Genomic DNA, 19,456 nt, shown 5'->3' on the forward strand with positions numbered 1-19,456 from the left:
TTCATTTTTCTCATGGAAGGGGGGGGGTCCAGACCCCAAGAAACCCCCCCCCCTTGGCTACATCCCTGAAGTGAGGACAGCATTTTTTATGTATGGAAGGGGAATGAATATAGATGAAATAATGGTTGAAGATTCATTTGAATGCCTTTGCAAGTATGTACATTCTGGATTTTTCTCCTTAAAGAAAAGTTCTGGAAGGTATAGCATACCCTAGCTTCTTCTAAAATTGTTCATGCTTGGTTATAGTATCTTGGGAGTTTTGGGGTAGGTTTACCTTGCAGACCTGCAAGGAATCCTGACAGACCTAATGTGGCATCTGGCCTCATGTGTCTTTAAATGAAACCTTTTTATTGCACATGACAAGTGTGTTTAAAATGACAATGCAGCCCTCCTAAATCCAGTCAACTTTAATTTTGCTTCACTTTTGCATTCTTACAAATAAATAAATAAATAAATAAAGGGAGATACACCAGTGTAACACTGCAGAATCCAAAGAGAACAGAGGGACCAAAAAAGTATGAAGAGGAGGGCAGAAATGTGCCTGCACATCTTCCTAGTGTTGTGCAGACTACAGCGCAACCTGGGGAAGTCCTTGCTCAATGATGCCTTGGAAGCCTTGTTATATAAACTAGCGAAAATTCAAATTAGTCAGCTGTAATTCCACAATTTTTTCCATAACCTCCATCACATTCATATTTAAAACTAGGAAACTCAATTACTTTATGCAGAAACCTTGGCTACAATCCTAAGCCCTTTTCTTCCTTGGGAGTAAGTCTTACTGAGCACAAAAAAGCATACATTTGAGGAAATATGTATAGGATTGTGCTATAAAACTTTTCTCTTGATCACCCTGAGCTTCTCATTTCATTTTAAAATCCAGATAACTATATTTAAAAGTAAAAACGTGCTCTTTATTTTCAGTTCCAAAACAACAGAAGTGGCCATATGCAATTAGCTTTAAGGCATCTGAGCCTAGTTGGGTGTGTGCGTATGTGTGTGTGTGCTTTTTTATTTTGTGAATCAGAGTTGTAAAAGCCATCTAAAATATTCATGCAGAATTGTCTGAGAAGCAGTTTCTGTTTTATTTACTGCACACTAGAACAGCCACAGTGGATTAGTTTGACAATACCCGTAACAAAAGCACAACAGCTGATGCGTGTGATGTTAGGAGGTGACAAAACAGTTAAAGTATGCTGCTGGCTACAGGCAAGCAGTCAGCAGATGCAGACAAAAGGGTTTGTGACAAGAATAACTCTCTCTCCAAGGCGAGCAGTCAAGAGTATCCAAAATACCAATACCCTTTTCTCCTTGACATTGTCTTCTTACAGTCAGCATTTTATTGCCCTTTTATAGTCAAAAAAACAAAATGCAATTCCCCAGGAGATCAGTTTTGACGGGACTACGATCTTCATATCACCCTGACTTTTCCTATCCTCTAGATTTAATACAGTTGAGTCTGGGGAAGACATGGATTGTGGTTCTGGTGGGGCCAGGGAGTCCTACAGAGGTGGAAGCAGAGGAAAATGCTCCTGCGCAAGCCCCAGTAAATTGAATGGGGAATGAAAGGCTAGTTGCACATCCATGCTTACTACTAGATTTTGCCCATAGAAAATTGGTATATGTTACTTGGGGTGTATGTGTGTTTTAGGGCCTTCTAATTAAGGCTTAATGAGGCAAATTACACTGTCTAAAAACTGATGCCTGTGACAAAAAAAATTAAGTGCTTTCACCTTAAAACTATACAATCGTCTTAAGCCACCAATAAAGAGAAGACAATGATAAAGGATGGCATCTAAAAATAGCAATAATATCCCATACTCAGCACATACATCTTAACAACAAAAGAGCATTTTGGTAATGAAAAAGTTTTAAAAGGACCAATCAACAATTTTCTGTAGAAGCTGATGTCTATTTCAGGAGCGTGTATATGCAGAGAGAGAGAGAGAGAAAGAAAGAAAGAAAGAAAGAAAGAAAGAAAGAAAGAAAGAGAAGGCGAGGCTGTCTTCTCTCTAACCTTTGTAATTCCCCTTCTATTCTCTATGACATTCATTCAGCTGCCAAGCGTGTTTGGCAAAAGCTCTAGCCATCCAGCACACTTCCAGTGACCGCTAACCTTGGTATGTCCTGACACTTATGATGAGTATCTGCAGGACACAGAAGGCAGGCAGGCTGCTATGTCAGGCTTTTATTATGTACTGCAGAGGCTGGGGACAGTCAGTTTAATAAAACAAATCATCCTTGAAGGTAAAGCAACTGAGAAGAGGAGGAAGGGGGGCAGGGGGGAAGGGGAGAGAGGGAAAGTCTTTGCTGCACTGACAAAAATAAAATTGAAATAAAGAAATAAGAAGAAAACAATCTGGCAATAGTGAACCATTGTTGATGCACCCCAAACTGTATCCTGTAAAGTGTTAAACTTTAAAAGTGTTCAATGTCCTGTTCTTATTGCTGTAGACAAGTATATAAGCCCAGTCGTATGCCTATTCAGAAGTTCTCTTGAGATGCTTACTCTTGGGTAACCATCTACAGAGTCCTAATTACAAAAAAGCCTCACTGAGTTGTTAGTCCTCTGCCAGGACTACAATCTCAGTGAGCTTCTGAGTAGATCTTTACTACTTTCCCCACCAACCTTGTTAGTTCCTATGTTTAGGTATTCCTTCTCCCTACCTCAGAATGACATAAAATATAAATTCTGTTTCATTTGTCTGAATTTAGCAAAATGCTCACTGGAGAATCTTCTGAACTCAATAAGTCACTGGGCTTTTAAATAAAACATTCTTCTCCTTACACCCAAAAGCAATTCAACAAATAACTGAACTGATCTGTCTGACAGTTCCCAGATCCCATGTGCTTTTCAGTGAACCTTGGCTTTAAAAGTTCAATTTTGGTTAAGCAGGGGAAGAAAAGGATGAAGTAACTTTTACCTGATTCGCACAGTCAAATGTATGAACAATAACAATAACAATGTTTATTGATTAGTCAACTGACCATATCAACAATAACATACAAGATATCAAGATACATACAAAGATAAAAATTTGGAAAATCATGGGAAAATCAAGTTGGTATTTCCACAGCCAAATTTATGAGAATACCAACTTGATTTTCCCATGATTTTCCATATCTATATATTCAGTGGCCTTTCCTCACACAGTAAATTTCATGCTCCCAAAATAAAAGATAATGCAAAACAATTAAACAATTCCATATAAAATTATAAAAATAAAATACCAGTACCCAAACAAGTTAAAGTGTGTATGTAAAATATTATAATGATGTGATGAATTTGTGTTGTAAAAGTTCTCCAATAAAATACTCATGGCTCCATGCAAAATGTGCAAAAGTTTTTAAAAGTAGATTGAATTTGACACAGAATGTAGTGAGTTGTTCTTTGAACAGATTATCATACCGTTAAGAGCAGGCAATATAGCAAAATCCAGTGGAAAACATCTCATTCTGGTTTACTCTACCTCAATTAATAACATATGTCTTGGCTCACATGTGTGCCATATCTAGCTCATTTCTCCACAATTCTCTTTATGTTCTTTGATTGTGGTTCACAATAACTAGGATACATTATGTAGGATGAATCGGGGGCAAAGAAGCATGGAAGTGTTACAGAGGGCCCTTCCTTATAGCAAAAGGTAGGAGACTGTGCAAGCAAGGGGGTGGAGCAGATGAACACAAAGGCCCATGTCTGCTCCAGCCAAAAGTGAGTCGAAAACCCACTGTATGGCCCACTCCCCAGGCAGGTTGTGGATATGGGGCCCAACCAGCACCAGCCAGGAGTCAGGTTTTTCCAGCTCCTTTTTGCTCTGGTTCTAAGGACCGCCATGTGGGTTTGGCATGGCTTTTGGCCACTTTGGAGGCGTGTGTCATGTAAATGGTATTTCTCCAAAGCGGCCGGAAGCCACTTCATTTGGCCTCTCTGTTCCACCTCTAAGGCTTCTGTAAATCTGTGCAAAAACTGCAATATCATATAGGTAGTTATTCAGCTGTACTTGCAGGGAACTAATCACAATTAATTAGAAATTGAGACCTTCATTACAGGAGAAGATGAAACCAGGAGGTTTAACAGAGTGATTGCCACAGTGTAACAACAGTGCAATAGAAGAAAAAGCTCCTTTTTTTAAAAAAAAATGAATTTTTGCATATGCAAAACAGTGCATTGTCTTTTAACTCTTGTAATTACTCCTGAAGGATGAGATGGGCAACAGGTCAATTTGCTCTGGGTGTGTTTTAAAATCACAATTGTATGTGACCTCTTGAGGGATGTTTGTAAAATTTACTAAATTTAAAAAAGAAGAAGAAGAAAAGGGGGGGGGGAGAATAAAATAAAAATTAGAGTGAGAGGAACCTGGAGTGGATTTTTGAATGAAAAGACTTGGGAACTTGGGTTTGGAACTGATCACAAATTCCTAAACTGAACATATGCCCTGAAGAACCCTGTTACTTTATTGTTACAGTACTGTACATCTGCTGGCTGAGCCACTGTTCTTCACCTGGGTCCAGCTGGTAGATCTTGGGTTCTAATAAAAAGACTGAACAGATCTTGCAAGCTTTGAAGTCTGCTAACCCTATTTATAAGGTGGCTTAGTATCTTATGGGGGAGCACAGTGGCCTGAGACACAGCCTAAAATCAGCTATTACATTCAATCCAGAGACCTTCTGGTCTGTGTTCTGATTTGTACTTGGCCACAAAACAGCACTACCTCTCAGTGTATTTCAGCATCTGTTGATTGATTCCATACATGGAAGGCTGCTTATGTGTATGGATGTCCCATACTGGATCAGATCCAGTAACTTCAGCCTGAGTCCTTTTGGTTAGTCCCAAGTAGTGATGGCCCATTGAGTCAACATACAGGCAACTCCTATTGATTCAACAGGTCTACTCAGTTGAGATTAACAATAGGATTCTTATTTCTATTTCCACTACAACTTCATATTTCCATCAAAATTGTGCAGGGATTTGGAACAGAACTACTCAGCATTTAAGCAGCACTTTAAAGCAGTGCTACCCAAAGTGGTGGTTCTTGGACTGGTGCCAGTTCACAAGCCATCAGCTGGTCATCCCTGAAAAGTTTCCATGAAAGAAAGAAACAATTATAGCCACGGGCACAAATATGGTGCTGATTTCTGACATGTTGCAGGGGGCAGAGGAGGGGAAATGTTGGTCCTCCACATCAAATGGCTTAAGAAGCAGTACTTCAAATTATACAGAGCAGTTCATACTGCACCATACTGTTCAACAGTGTTTTTACACGAAACAACAAAAAGCAGAGTCATGTGAGACTTGCCACCCAGTCTACACTCTCCCTCTTGACACATGAAGGCAGTGTATATAACTTGTAAGGGCATTTTGTGAGGTAGCAAATCTTGTCGTTCCTTCCCCTGCTCAACTTGAATAGTTCCTTTTGAGGACTACAACACCTAAAACACCACCACAACTGCATATTCTGGCTGCAGAACTTGTCAAAGCTCTTCCATAGGTTAAGTGTGGTATCCTGGGGCAGTCAAGGTATTTTATCACCGGGTATAGAAAATCTCACCAGTGCCTTCTTCCTAACTTTTCTTAGCTCTTTCAAACTCCACATCAGCTGTTTGAGGTAGCCACCTCAGCTCTGCCTAGTTGTAGGTCAACTCCAGGGCTTTGAATAGTTTAAGAGAGTAAGTATTAAGGCCACTGCTGAAACTATAGATGTATGTACACTGTATCATACATACCAGTTTAACTGCCAGAACCTCATTAATCCTGGGATTTGTAGTTTGGAAAAGTACTTAGAAGTTGCTGTTAGAGAGCACTGATGCTGCAGAGAGTGGTGTAGAACTCCCCAGAAGAAAAGTCTAAGTGTCTCGCCATTCCAAAATCCTATAGGATGGAGCTGTGTCACTTAAATTGGAATGAAACTTGTATAACTATAGGGTGTGGATATGATCTCTGACTGTCACAAGGAATATATAATAGTTAGCAGAGGACTGTGGACAATTTGATCTTCTTTCTTTCTTTCTTTCTTTCTTTCTTTCTTTCTTTTGCTTTATACCAATACTCAAAATAATAAGTCATTTCCACCAACAGTTTCACATTCACTATTGGTCTCTGCTGTTTCTATCTAGATGTCTAGATAGCTGTTTATCCCCAGAATATACTGATTATGTGCAGCAGCATATTGCCTGCTTCTTAGACAAGGGTGTGTAAGTCTGAAGTCCAGTAGCTGGTTCCCCCTCTCAGCATTGTCTTTCCTCCTGGTGAATGTCAAGTATTATTTGATTGACTGCAGCCACCTGATGCTAGGAAAATGTTCTGGGTTCATAGTAGGGATTGTTGTTGAGTCTATAAAAAGAAATCTGGATGAGGGTCTTATTTGTCACTGAGGCATTGTTTCTGCAGATGTTTCTACAAGTGAGTTGTTCAGTCAGTTAGGTGTAAAGATGTACTTAGTAGGTCATCATCACTTAGGGTCAGGGAAAAGTTACCCCAGACACACACGATTAGCACAGCTGACTGGCTAATTGCCCACTGGAAAAAAAATCCATCTAGCCACTCATCCATTTAAACAATTAGATGCATTGCCTCAGAATGTGCATTCTCTTAAGAAAATATTTTGTGCTTAGTCAAATGGGGGCAGGAATTAGCTAGTCTTGAGCTGCACAGAGTATTTGATTTCTAAAATGGAGGCTTTTGTACTCAAGCAAGTTTGCAAGTTACATCTTTTGGTCAGAGCTTGGAAAAAGCTATGTTTTTGATGTACAGCACCCAAAATCCTCCCGTTAACATGGCCATTTTCTCAAGCTTTACTTCTTCCCCTTCTTATTTTTTTTACCTATTAGGTGCTGTTTGTGGTTAGTCAATCATGAGGAAGAAAGTTGTTATGTACTTTTAAAAATCTTATTCAGGAAGGTTCTGTGGTTTGAAAGGTCCCATGGCTAATTCTGGCTCAGATGAACCCTGGTGAGCCCTAGTTATTAGGATAAAATGCAGCACAAAAGAATAGGCAGGGCCTCCTGGTATAAGAAAACAAGTTGGATGGACAATAAAAATAGACCGAGATAGGACTAGCAGAGATCTTTTGCAAACCATTAGAAACACAGTGTCCAGAGGAGGGTGATCAAAATGTTGAAAGGTCTGAAAACTATGCCCTATGAGGAGCGACTCGGGGAACTGAGTGTTTTTACCCTGAAAAAGAGAATATTAAGAGGTGATATGATAGCTCTGTTTAAACATTTGAAAGAATGTCATATTCAGTATGGAGCAAGCTTATTCTCTGGAGCTCCACAGAATAGGACCTGAAGCAATTAATATAAACTACAGGAAACGCGATTCCACCTCAACATTAAGAAGAACTTCCTGACAGTAAGAGTTGCTCAACAGTGGGACACACTCCCTTGGAGTGTGGTGGAGTCTCCTTCTTTGGAGATTTTTAAATAGAGGCTTGATTGCCAACTGTTGAAGGTGCTTTAACTCTGTCTTCCTGTGTGGCAGGGTTTGGATTGGGTGGCCCTTGAGGTCTCTTACAGCTCTATGATTCTATGATTTTATGATTGTATGCGTAACCACTCATTTTGGAAGTGTTGCTTTAGAAGCTGGAAATGTTCAGTAGGTAAAGGCAATTTCAGATTTTAAGTAAACTTATTCAGTAAATTATCTGTAAAGGCTGGTTTCTGCACATGATCGCAATCAAAAGTGCTCCTTACATTTGTTCTCTTTCCATAAGAATCCCAAGACACTCATTTATCATACATAGGCAAACATGCAAGCCACAGCCACAAATCAATCTTACGAGGAAACGTATTCATGAAACCTACACTTAATGGATCCAAGAGCTTTTCACAAGTAACAGGTTTTGAAAATATATGTTATAAACAAATATACATTATATTTCTGCTAAGAAAATAATGTCTGAATAAGATATATTTTCTCTAAACACTCAGTTTTGTGTGTAGATGTATTAGTGTGAGACTACAAGTTGTTGTGACCACGTTTAACCCACAGAAAGGATATCTGTGGTGCTCCAGATGTTGCTGAACTCTAGCTCTCGCCATCCTTTACCATAGGCTATGTTGCCTAGCACAAATGAGAATTCTAGTCCAACAACCTGAGCAGGACCACATGTTCCACAGACCTGAATTAACTAGAGGTTGATTGTTTAGATCTTAATCCAAATACTTAACGTTAGAGAAGCTTCCCAAAATTTTGCCAGACACATCTAAGTTGGTAACAGAAGGATTTTCTTTCTTCTCAAACAGAAGGTCCCTCTCACAGCTAATGTTAGATTCAAGGGTTTTTCCTTCTAGTTAGGTCAGTGCTATCGCACCTATAAACATTTTAGCTTTTGCTACTACTGCACCAGTGTTTGCCAACATGTAAAAAGTTCTCAGAGAAGGCTTCAGCTTTCTGCCTAATGCAGTATTAGTATGCATTAGTGATAAGTTATATATATATTCTTCAACCATCATCCAGTTCAAACTGAGTTTAAAATTCTGGGGTATGTGCTTTTCAGTCCTGGAAACTAGTTACTTCAGTCAGTTGTCATTTCTCTTTGACCTAGTTCTTAGGCTGCTTTGCCACCAAAAACCATGGCTGTGGTATGTGTGTTACTCCAGTATCTGGGGGAGAATTTTTTTTCAGCCTTTCTGTTCTTTTCTTGCCTTCCTTCAGAGTTTGTTCTTATATATCTGCTCACTCAAATGGTTTCCTTCTCCTGAAAGGGTTTGATAATATTACTGTACTGTTTCCCAGCCACAGGAACCCAAAGAAATAAATAGCTTGTTCAAAGGACGTCACCACTACACAGTTTTGTCAGTTAAGGGAATAGACAATATTGGCTAGGATGGACATATGTATTGGTCCCATCTAAAGCCATGACATACCCCCAGAGTGTCCTCCTACACCTTTTAACATCCTTGATTCATAGATAGATTAGTACTGACAGTAGTCTGTGGTACATTCTGAAGGCAAAAATGTCTGTTGTTTTCAAATACTTAATCAAACCTCCAGAGAAATATTTGGCTGAATTTATCAAATATTTGTTAACTTTCCATAACATTTAGCAAATACCTCCCACCATCCCCAAGCCTCAACACCCCATCAGTTTTATACAGCATGCATGAGATAGATTCCTGCAACCATGTTAAAAGCAGCAGTATCATCATTAGAGCATTCTGTGTTTATATGACCAATAAATCAAACATAAAGGTGTTTTTCCCTCTATGAGCAATAATGATTGTTTTCATCTTTGGTACTGAATGCCTCACCTCCGCCTCTTTGTATGTTACTCCTTCAGCATTATGAGTCAACATCCCATTTGCAAAGGACATTCAGTGTTTGGGTCCAAATTCCACCCTCTAGTGCATGCAAGCAACTCCCACTGCCTTGAGCAGCCACTGATCACATGTCCGCCTCATGGCAAAATCTGGCTCACAGATTACTTAGTGTATCATCTGCTCAAAGGGGTGACAGAACTTCCAGTGCTTTGTTACAAGAGGAGAAATAGAACACTCAGGTTTTCAATGAAATGAACAAAGAAGGTGGAGTACAAGTTAGAATTAAAGTTTCATTAACCAGATTTGAAATTGCAAATAGTATCCAGAGTCAATGGACAAAAAGGTCTTCTGTGATATTTCCTGAAAATCAGTTGAGGTTTTCAAGTGAAAGATGGCTTCTGAGGCTAGAATCTGATCAAGGCCAGCCTTAGCATTTGACCAGTGGTCACCCCAGGTAACAGAAAGTGAATGTAGCTGCCAGGTGTTGTAGGAAAAAGCTGTGTGTCTTCTAAAGTAGCCTATTACCTTTGGGCATGGTGGAGAATGATCTTTGGTTGTCATTGTCACACAGAGTCAACTGCCAGTCCAGCAATTGTACAAGGAATGAGGAGGGACACCATCTTGTTCTTCCTCTTAAGCTATAAAATGTCTTGTTCTGAGGCTGATCATAGCAATATAGAATCAGAGTTGAAAGGGAAGCACTTCTGAGAGATGATCATCCAACCTATGTTTAAAGAACTTCAAAGAAGGAGATCTACTATCCTCCAAGTCAGTCTATTCCACTCTAAAACAACTCTGACATTACTTAATATTAATCCTAATATTTAGGTGAATCTCTTTTCTTGTAATTTCAATTCATTGAGTCATTCTAATCTCTGGAGCAGCAGAAAACAATCTGATTTTAAGGTAAATTTTAGGGCCTTTTCTCTGAAGGCCAGATTGCCTCTTTGACATTGACTAGTGAACTACTTACAAGGATGCATATACCTATGCTAAATTTGAACTCAATCCTTGATCAAAACATATAGAACTGGCTGTGCCAGATAGTTGATCCATTGAGTCAAACCCTGTCTATTCTAACTGGCAGCAGATCTCTGGGATCTTAAAAACACATTTTTCCTGGCACCTGCTAGCTGACCACTCATGTTCTAAGGATGGCAGACATTTAATATGTGATCCACTTTGTACAAAACATTGCTATTGCAATGAAACCCAGTGTCTTCTCTTGCCATACAATGGCTTTCTCCAACTTGGCACCCCCCAGATTAGCTGGACTACAACTCCCATAATTCCAGCTAGCAGATGATCTTTGTACTTCAATGCCCTTCAGATGCATAAGGTTGGATAGGTCTGTCCTATAACAACAAGTTATGCCAAGAGTGGGGAACCTCAGGCCTTCCTGCAGTCTCAATGCAGCCCCCTGGGCTTCCCCCAAAGATGATGCCCTGTTGACCTTGATGTCACTTCCCATTTTTATACCTGGCTTTCACATTCTAAAGAGTAAAATGCCTCTCCTGATGCTGAATTACTGACAGGACGTGATTTAAGATAAAATATACTGATATTTTTGGTTCCCCTTTTTGCCTAGTGCTCCATCCACCACAGGAATACAACCCATGAGAACAACGAGAAGTGGTGATGGTCAGTTGACTGAATGATATTTCCCCATTTTTTCTATATACTGAACTATTTGAGGAAAGATGTTGGCATTGAGGACATAGAATGGAAGCCACACTTTCAGACAATTGATCAACATATTGATATGTATTATAAGGTTGACATGAATCTGTTTGTAAAGCACTCATATATATTTGTAATGAAGACAATGAATGGGAATTGATTTAGAGTATGCTATCTTCACCAATGAAGTTTCATCCAAAGACATACTCATGGAAGATATTAAAAACAGCATGTTTTCATGTCCATTGACTATTCAGTGTATCAGATAAATTCAGTCACCATTTAAAATCTAATGGGACAGTTAATACTTCATCTGTGGCCACAGCTTGTGCAGAGTCCCAGTTGAATAAGTCCAGGTTAATTGGAACATTTGGGGTGGGGTGGGCATAATGATTCAGTGCAGGAAAAGCATCATGCACAAAGCAACTGTGGGACCAGAACACTAGAAGATGACTTTATGAGAGAAGGGATGTATTATCAAATGTTGTTGTTGTTTTTGTTGTTGATGTGTGTGTTCAAGTTGTTTCTATAAGACAAACTTATCACAGGGTTTTCTTGGCAAAATTTGAAAATCAACTGAGATAAATGTAGTGCAAAACCACCACTACCACAGCCTCTAGTTTTGACAGCTGAAACAGAAAATGATCAAAATCCATGAAGAGATGGTAAATTATTTTCAGGAGCCCATGATTCTTGCAGGATTTTCTTGGCAAGATGTGTTCAGGGAGGCATTAGCCTTTGCTTCCCTCTGAGACTGAGGAGATGTAACTTCCCTAAGGTCACACAGTGGGTTTCTGTGGCTGAGTGGGGATTTGAACCCTGCCCTCCAGGCTTGTAGCCTGATGTGCAAACTACTACACCACACTGGCTGTGTCTATCATGACATTTGCTGATACTATATTAATTTTCCTAATTAGCTGGGACCAAAACTTGGCCAAAAAAAGTGATTTTGGTTTTTGTTGTTGTTGTTGTTTCTGCACATCATAAATGATCACATAAATAAAGAAGAGAGCTTCAAGACAACAGATTTCTCTTCTCTCCAAACTCCTCATTCCCTTCCTCTGCTAATTATATCTTATGAATCCAGCGCCCTCTAAACCCAGATGTTCATATCTTAATACCTACATTCTGTGGTTCAACTTTACAAAGCTAGTTAACACATGTTTTAAAAGTTATTGTACTATATATAACATCCTTGCCTAAGAGAATAGAAGTCTGCCACATTTAGAAAATGCAGGTGCTATGTAAGCCCCCTTTTGAAAGCAAGAACTTAGCTCAGTTTCCTTTGAAGACCCAGAGACTTGAAACTGAAAACTTTTATTAATGCCATTGTCTCCTTGTATCAGCAGGTTCCAGAGAGATTCCTGGAAGTGGCTCAGATCACATTACGAGAGTTTTTCAATGCCATTATCGCAGGCAAAGATGTTGATCCTTCCTGGAAGAAGGCCATATACAAGGTCATCTGTAAGCTGGACAGTGAAGTTCCTGAGATTTTCAAATCCCCAAACTGCCTCCAAGAGCTTCTCCATGAGTAGACATTTCAACCACTATTTATGAATGTATAAAAAAGTAGCAGACCCTCTTTTTTGATGCCCAAGTTTTGTGTGTGTGTGTGTGTATTCTTTTCATATACATATGTAATATATGTATATGAAATCAGATCATAACCCCTTGTGATTTTTTTCTTACTTAGATCAGTAAACAATGGATAATTATTTAACTCCTTTGATTTACTTTTGTCCTTGACTTTGAACTTTTCAAAAGGAAAAAATGGGTTATTTCACCCCAAGCCCATCCCTACATCTCTGGGAGAAGAATTGTTTTTAGTGTGTACAAGCCTATTTTAGCTAGTTTAGGACCTTTTTGTTCTAGCATTACCATTCTACAGACCATGACTTCCAAACTCTTCTTTCAAGCACAGATGCCCCTTCTAGTTAGTTGAAGAAAATCATAATCCACACTTGTCTTCAAGCTTTTTTGTTTGTTTGTTTTACCTTTTCAAGACCACGTGTATGATTGGAATATATTCCTTTCCAGTGTCTAATATGCTCCTGCAATGCTATGAGCTATATGCTCTATCTCAGTGGATCCTAGGAACCACTGTCTCCCCATTTTGGAAAGGTTGGGAAAGAAGTAGAGGGATCTCCTAGGAACCACTGCAGGCTTGAAATGGATCCAGACTAGGAGAATTCTGGAGAAGTCTTGATCCATTCCAAAACAGATCAAGGAAGTAAAGTTAGAAGCCCGAGATCTAGTGCTGGGATGCCCTTTTTGAGTTCACCACACCACTATTTACCTTCCTCCTGCCCTGTACTTTCAAGCAAAGAATATTACATGAAATAATATTAATTCATTTAGGCTGTTTTTGTGGGACACGACTTAATCTCTTTCTGCAGACTGCCTGTTTTCTTAGGGGGGGATGGATAGGTGAACTGATTCTCTTTGAAGACTTAAGGAGTAGCAGTCTGCACTTTTAATTCATTGCAGGACTTCACTGTAATTTTTAATAGCAACAAAAATATCAGTTTTCCCAAACCAGAACTGGATATCCAGCAACTTCCAGTTTTTGGGGGGGGGAGGTATTTTGGCAGCCTGTGCAGCCCTTGGAGCATGCCAGGACTAGAAAACTAGCCCCTGTGACAGCCACAGCCCTCTTTCTTTATAAATGTAATCATCCATTTTTAAGTCCCAATAATTTACCGGTAAATCATTTGGTAAATCTCTCCATAGAAATCAATGGAACCTTAAGTCTGTAGTCCGATGTACACATTTGTGGGTTTATTCCCATTGAATTCAATAGTAGCTGACCATTGAACTCATCTGCTTAATGCTGAAATTTGGCAGGATTGTGTCCTTACAATTGATCACCTTGAATGGTCAAATTTGGAGCCATGTTCCAAATGGCATTTTTATCAAAATATATTCTTCTCTCTCCCAGACCCCCACCCACAAGTACTTAAGTGGTGTATATATTTATATATTTCATATTTTTACCTGGGGAAAAATGTGTTTTGAATTTATCTTTACATTTGAGTAACACTGTAAGATACCTTTGATTTATTTTTAAATTACTGAGGCAAAAAAATAAAAAATAATAAAAAAATAACATCATCTCAACGTACAAGAAAACCTTATGGATAATAGAAACTGAATAGACATTTTATTTAAAAAAACATTGTTTAAAAGACTGAATTAGGCACAATATAGAAAGAGAGCACAACTGTGGAGAAAACTGGGCATACCGGGTTCATTGCATCCAATGGAATGCAAGTGGTTAACTGTGTTTGCTATCTTACTGGGACTTAAGCATGCTTAACTAGCTCTGGATTATGCCTATAAATCATGCAGAAACTTCATCCCTGTCCCATTGGCTAGGAAAGCAGAAGCTAGCCATTTTTATTATTTCCTCAAATATGAGTGATTCATTAACAATGAATGAAACTGATTAAGCAACTTTTCTTCTAAAACAAGAGTTAGCAGCAAACAAAATATGAGAGTAATACATAAAAGAATGGGGTTTATCCATTTTTTAAAAAAAATTCATCTCAAGATAGCTTTCATAATTACTTTGTGAATAAAACCACTGAAATTAACCGAGTCCTGATCAAAACATGATTTTTAAAGTTCTCGGGGTCAAAATTAGTATAATACTGGGCATTCAGATGCCTCTGAAAGGGGCAGCGATGGAAATAGTTCTGTGCCACACCATAAAGTCTGCTAGAACTAAGCATTGCGAACCTGGTGAACAGTGTTTCCTTACCAGTGGTCAATGGCATGGGTCCAGAAAGTGCAAATTGTCACACAATTGAAATATTGGGGGGGGGGTTGTGTGTGATGGTTACATGAGTAATATGCATGACTGCCATTTTCAGCAATGAGTGGGCATTTAGCACATAGAGACATTTCTAATTTTTGACATTTACAGAAATAGAATGCATGTTAATGCAGTCCAAGATGAAATCTCTCCTCAAGCTGACCAAAATCAAGTTTACTTTACAGTGCAAAATAGTAATAAGACTTGTATGAATACATCTGAAGTGAGTTGACACAATAATCTACCAGACTGGGCACTTGTTGCTAGTTTGTATGCTTTTCCCCCCAGTGGTTTCCTTTTTCTTTTCTTTTTCTTTTTGCAAAAGTGTAGTGTCTAATAGTGTTTTCTGATATGCTATGGCACTATGTATTAGTTTTCTCTGTTGTCTTTTGTACAGATGCAGTAAGAATTTATTGTTAACTGGGCTAGCATTTTACATTATTTGACCCTTTCCTTTGGCAATTTAATACAGGGATGATACTAATTAGACAATGCATTTGCTTTACAATTAAGCAGGGTTGTTGTGGAGTTTTTTTTAAGGCTATTCCCTCCTTTTTTCTCTTCTTGGAACTTGATTTTTTTTTAATATAAAAAAGACAAAATGTATTTTGACTTTAGAGAGTGAAAGTTTACCCCAGATGGCATTTCTATAAAACTAAAAGCTAACCTAGAAATTGCAGTGATGCTTTGTGTACAAATACTGCATGAGAGATGGTTGAAGGTAGTTATTGTCATGAAAAGCCTTAACATCTGATGATTTCTTTAAAAAAATACACTAGGGCAGCCAGAGTACAATTCAGTGACCCTTTTCCACATGCCAAAATAAGTTTTCTACAGGCCTGGTAGGAATTTTCTTGTTGCAAGACCTTTGCTCAAGAAAGTAAGCAAGACACATCTAGAAAATATACACTGTATACAAAAATCAATGGGTATTTTCATACTGTAGTTTAAAACACATTGTTGATCAACCACATTTTCTTAACCCAGGAACAAGTATCAGGCCTGCATCCTCTCACCTTGTCCTGCATCCTCAACACCTTGTGTGTTGAGTCTTCACACTTCACTTTGAGGCTATTCAAGCTACAACTCCCTGTTATACCTGAAACAGAGAGCTGTGGTTTAATGGCTGTTTACTATCTTAAAACTCAGTTTGATCTTACTTTCAAGTTCTTATTTACTAAATCAACATTAGATCAGGGTTTCATCTTTCAGAGGTAAATTATAGTTTAAACAGACCATGATCAAAGCTCCATAGCTAGTACACAAAAAAAAGAAAGGTATCAGGAAAATGTGCAGTTCCAAAATTCATTCCCAGATTGGTAAAACAAGGTTTATTAACTTTATTGTGCATAAGCTTTTTTAAAAAAAAAATCTCTTGCTTATAGCTCTTTGGGTTGTAGTCCATCATTTTTTTATTATTGTTATTTTTACATAGGCTGTGTCTGTGCAGCATAGACAGTAGCATGAGATAAAAGGTCACCTTCTTTCCTTCCTTCCTTTTTCTTTTTTGCAGCAGACATTGTACTCAAAGCAAGCCATATTAATGAATTTCTTCTGAAGTACCTTAGTACAATTTTTGCATCCATTCAGTTTGTATTTGATGTCCATAACATTTCCCAATGTAGGGTTTTGCTGAGGATCTGTGCTCTTTAATCACTCACATTCCCTTGATTAAATTGCTTTTCCCTGTTCCTTTCACTGTTACTCTAAATCCACAACTAGGATATAAAACAGAGGTACTGTTGTGCCAAAATAACGACAATATTTCCAAACTTCTATACTAGCAAGTACTTCATCAAGGAAGTACTTCTTTTTCTGTTCTATCATGACTGCATGGAATTTCTCAAAATATCCTTTCCTTGTGTAGCAGTTCCAGTTTGAAAACAGGATTAAAAATTTGGTTTAGGTCTTCGTTTCTTCTTATCACAGGAGAACATTTCAGTCCTCATTTAAACTGAAGTATTCAGGATATGGGCAGGAAATATCCAAGAACTATACTTTCCCAATATATAGGTATCTTCCATTAAGTAACAGCAGATAGTAAACAATTTTCAAAATGAGATACACTTCTATGGCATTTGCTTATGTACAAAGGCTACTATTTCATTATTGTCACCTTGGACATTAAAAAAGCCATACTGCACCTGTAATTTGCCGGCCATGCTTGTTACAAGTGCATAGATTCTTACCAAGGAAGACATAGTCCTGAGTTCTTTGCCATGAAATGTTTTGTACAGATTGGACACATTTTGGTGGTCAAGATTGTACCACTGTGTCACCTGCCCTTTATCATCACATTATGAATTGCGAGGATACCATTTATTGGAAATATGAGGCTGTATGTGACATAGCTGGCTCTGTCATACACCCACTAATGGTAGGTTGCTGTGTATGTGAGCTGTACCTATCCTGGCTGTTTCAGGAAAATTATACACTATAAATGGAAACTAGTTGTAAAACCAAAATTGTAATAGGGCTAATTTTTCCTCTCCAAATTACAGTTACATGCCTCTTAAAAGCCTGCTCTGGAGGTTTTCTTATTCCTCTGGAGCAGAGATGGGGTATGCATGGGGATGGGCCTCCTTGATTGATGGAAGTTCTATAAGGAGAACAGCGCTGTTGGGATTGGGACATTTTCAGGCTACAGAATTATAGTACTGTGATTCCACTTTAACTGCCATGGTTCTGCCCTTTGGATTCCTGGGATTTGCAATTTAGGGAGGGCATTTAGAATTCTCAACCAGAACTCTCTAGAGTGTCACCAAAATACAGAACCCAGGATTTCACTGAATGAAACTGTGGGACTTAAAATGGAATAATAGCTCTATTGTTGTGAGGTGTAAATGGGCCCCGGCTGTAGTAATGTCCTCTCTTCCAGAAATATTGGACATTGTATAGTCAGGCCTTCATATCCATTGGGGATCTATTCCAGACCACATCGCCCCTGCAGATATGAAAAAATGCTGGACCTCAAGTCCTGTTGTCCCTCATGGCAGTGCAAAGAACATACAGCTGTTAGCATAGTTGCATGCACAGGCTGCCATTTGGAACGACAAGGGGCTTGCCATCCACGGATGCTCAAATCCACAGATGGCAAGCCTGTGGATGGTGAGGCCCCACTGTAATTAATATGAGGAAGATCTCTAAAAATGGTTTTCTAACTTTGTGAGGAAATGTGATGGTCAAACCAGTAACACCTTGCAATACAGAAGTGTCTCCTTCCACTAAGTTCAGCACAGCAACCACTTAGTTGATGCTGTATCCAACAGTGTCGTCATGCTGAAGCAAGCAGAACACTGAGCAGCCCCAGAAATAAGAATACTCGCTCACCCCTCCAAGCATTTTTTTCTCTCAGCAAAACTTTACATAGGATTGGGTCATTAAAGACAGGCGGCTGCTTTTATTGTACTAAGAAAAGTTTATATAAGGAAGTAGGGTTTTTTTAAAGTTAAAATCACATATGCACATTTACATCCTCCTAATTCATATACACTTTTCCTGCATAGAAACTGGAGGTTAGTGTGTGTGCCTAGACCTCAAATGCACCAGCGGAAGGATTAAGTAAAACGAATCCTTCAAATTCCCAGTTTTTTCCCCCTTAATAAGTACAGTTGTTCGTGTGCCTTCTGTGGCTTACAATTTTTGTCTTTTTGAACCTTTCTGCAACTCCCAGTTACTACAGCTGCAATAAACACTAAATTATTTTTCCTTCCTTGACCCCCTTTTCCACAGCTGTTTGACATAATGTTGATAGCTATGCATATTTTTGTGTCTTTTTGAAGAAAAAAAATATTTAAAAAAATCAAACAAACAAAAGCAGGAGAATAAGTTTTTGAAGAAAAGAATTTTTAGAACAGTTTGATAATGCAAATTATTTTTTTTCTCAGTCGTTTGAGCAGCGTTCAATTTTGAAAATTTCTTGTAGAAGCCAAGTTTTTGTAACAGTGGTGCAGATCTTGTGTTTTCTTAGCCTAATGAAAAGTAGTATAGAAGCAATATTTCATACGTATTATACATATGTGTATACATATACATACATATATACCCACATATACACATGATAATATATAGATATATATATGTATATATACTGATACACACACAATATGCGTGTGAAGTGAAAAGCTTACAATTTTCCAATGTAGATTAAGAACCTATTTTAAACATTTGTTATGTTTTGTGAGATGAATGTTCTATTTGAAACTATGAAACATTTAATTCTTACTGTATCTCTGGTTGTGTAATGGGAACGCTTCACATTTAATGGTTTTTAAAAAGTGGAAGATATTAGAATGTAGTAATTATTTAAGGAAGTGTTCGCCCATATATTCCTGAGGTTTGCTTTTGTGCCTCTGAGTATTATTTAATTTAAAGTGTTTTAAGTTTGCAGAATCATTGTTACTGTACCAGGTATGTGGGTGAACATCTATAGCGAGGGGAACTTTTATAAAGCAATGTATATATTCAGCTTGATGGCTCTTCTTGAATAAAAGGCATATGATTTTAATAACTACATTCAGCGAACATCTGCTAAATTTATAAGAAACGCTGCAGTTAACTGTGTAGATAGTTGAAAGCATTCTTTAAAACCCAGCTCAGTACTTTTAAAAGAGAGATCTCATCATGTGTCCAGGACATGAACAATCTAGTTTCTGTAAAGTTATAGAATTTTTTTCCCCCTGTATGCACAAAGTAATTTATTGG

The 19,456-nt window shown here is 38.3% G+C and overlaps 1 protein-coding gene across 10 annotated transcripts in view; it reads left to right on the forward strand.

The window, feature by feature from the left end:
* The window catches only part of PROX1 (prospero homeobox 1), a 92,487-nt gene that overhangs the window by 71,499 nt on the left and 1,532 nt on the right, over positions 1-19,456 (forward strand). For 8 of the 10 annotated variants that reach the window (XM_042472874.1, XM_042472883.1, XM_042472847.1 and 5 more), the window contains one exon: positions 12,285-19,456. This exon is cut by the window's right edge and continues 1,532 nt beyond it. In XM_042472874.1, the coding sequence (XP_042328808.1) occupies positions 12,285-12,473 (189 nt within the window). In that variant the 3' untranslated portion in view covers positions 12,474-19,456. The remainder of the gene's footprint in view (positions 1-12,284) is intronic. The other 2 variants (XM_042472903.1, XM_042472920.1) reach the window with 1 other exon arrangement.

Source organism: Sceloporus undulatus, chromosome 1, assembly GCF_019175285.1.
Source record: "Sceloporus undulatus isolate JIND9_A2432 ecotype Alabama chromosome 1, SceUnd_v1.1, whole genome shotgun sequence".
NCBI lineage: Eukaryota > Metazoa > Chordata > Lepidosauria > Squamata > Phrynosomatidae > Sceloporus > Sceloporus undulatus.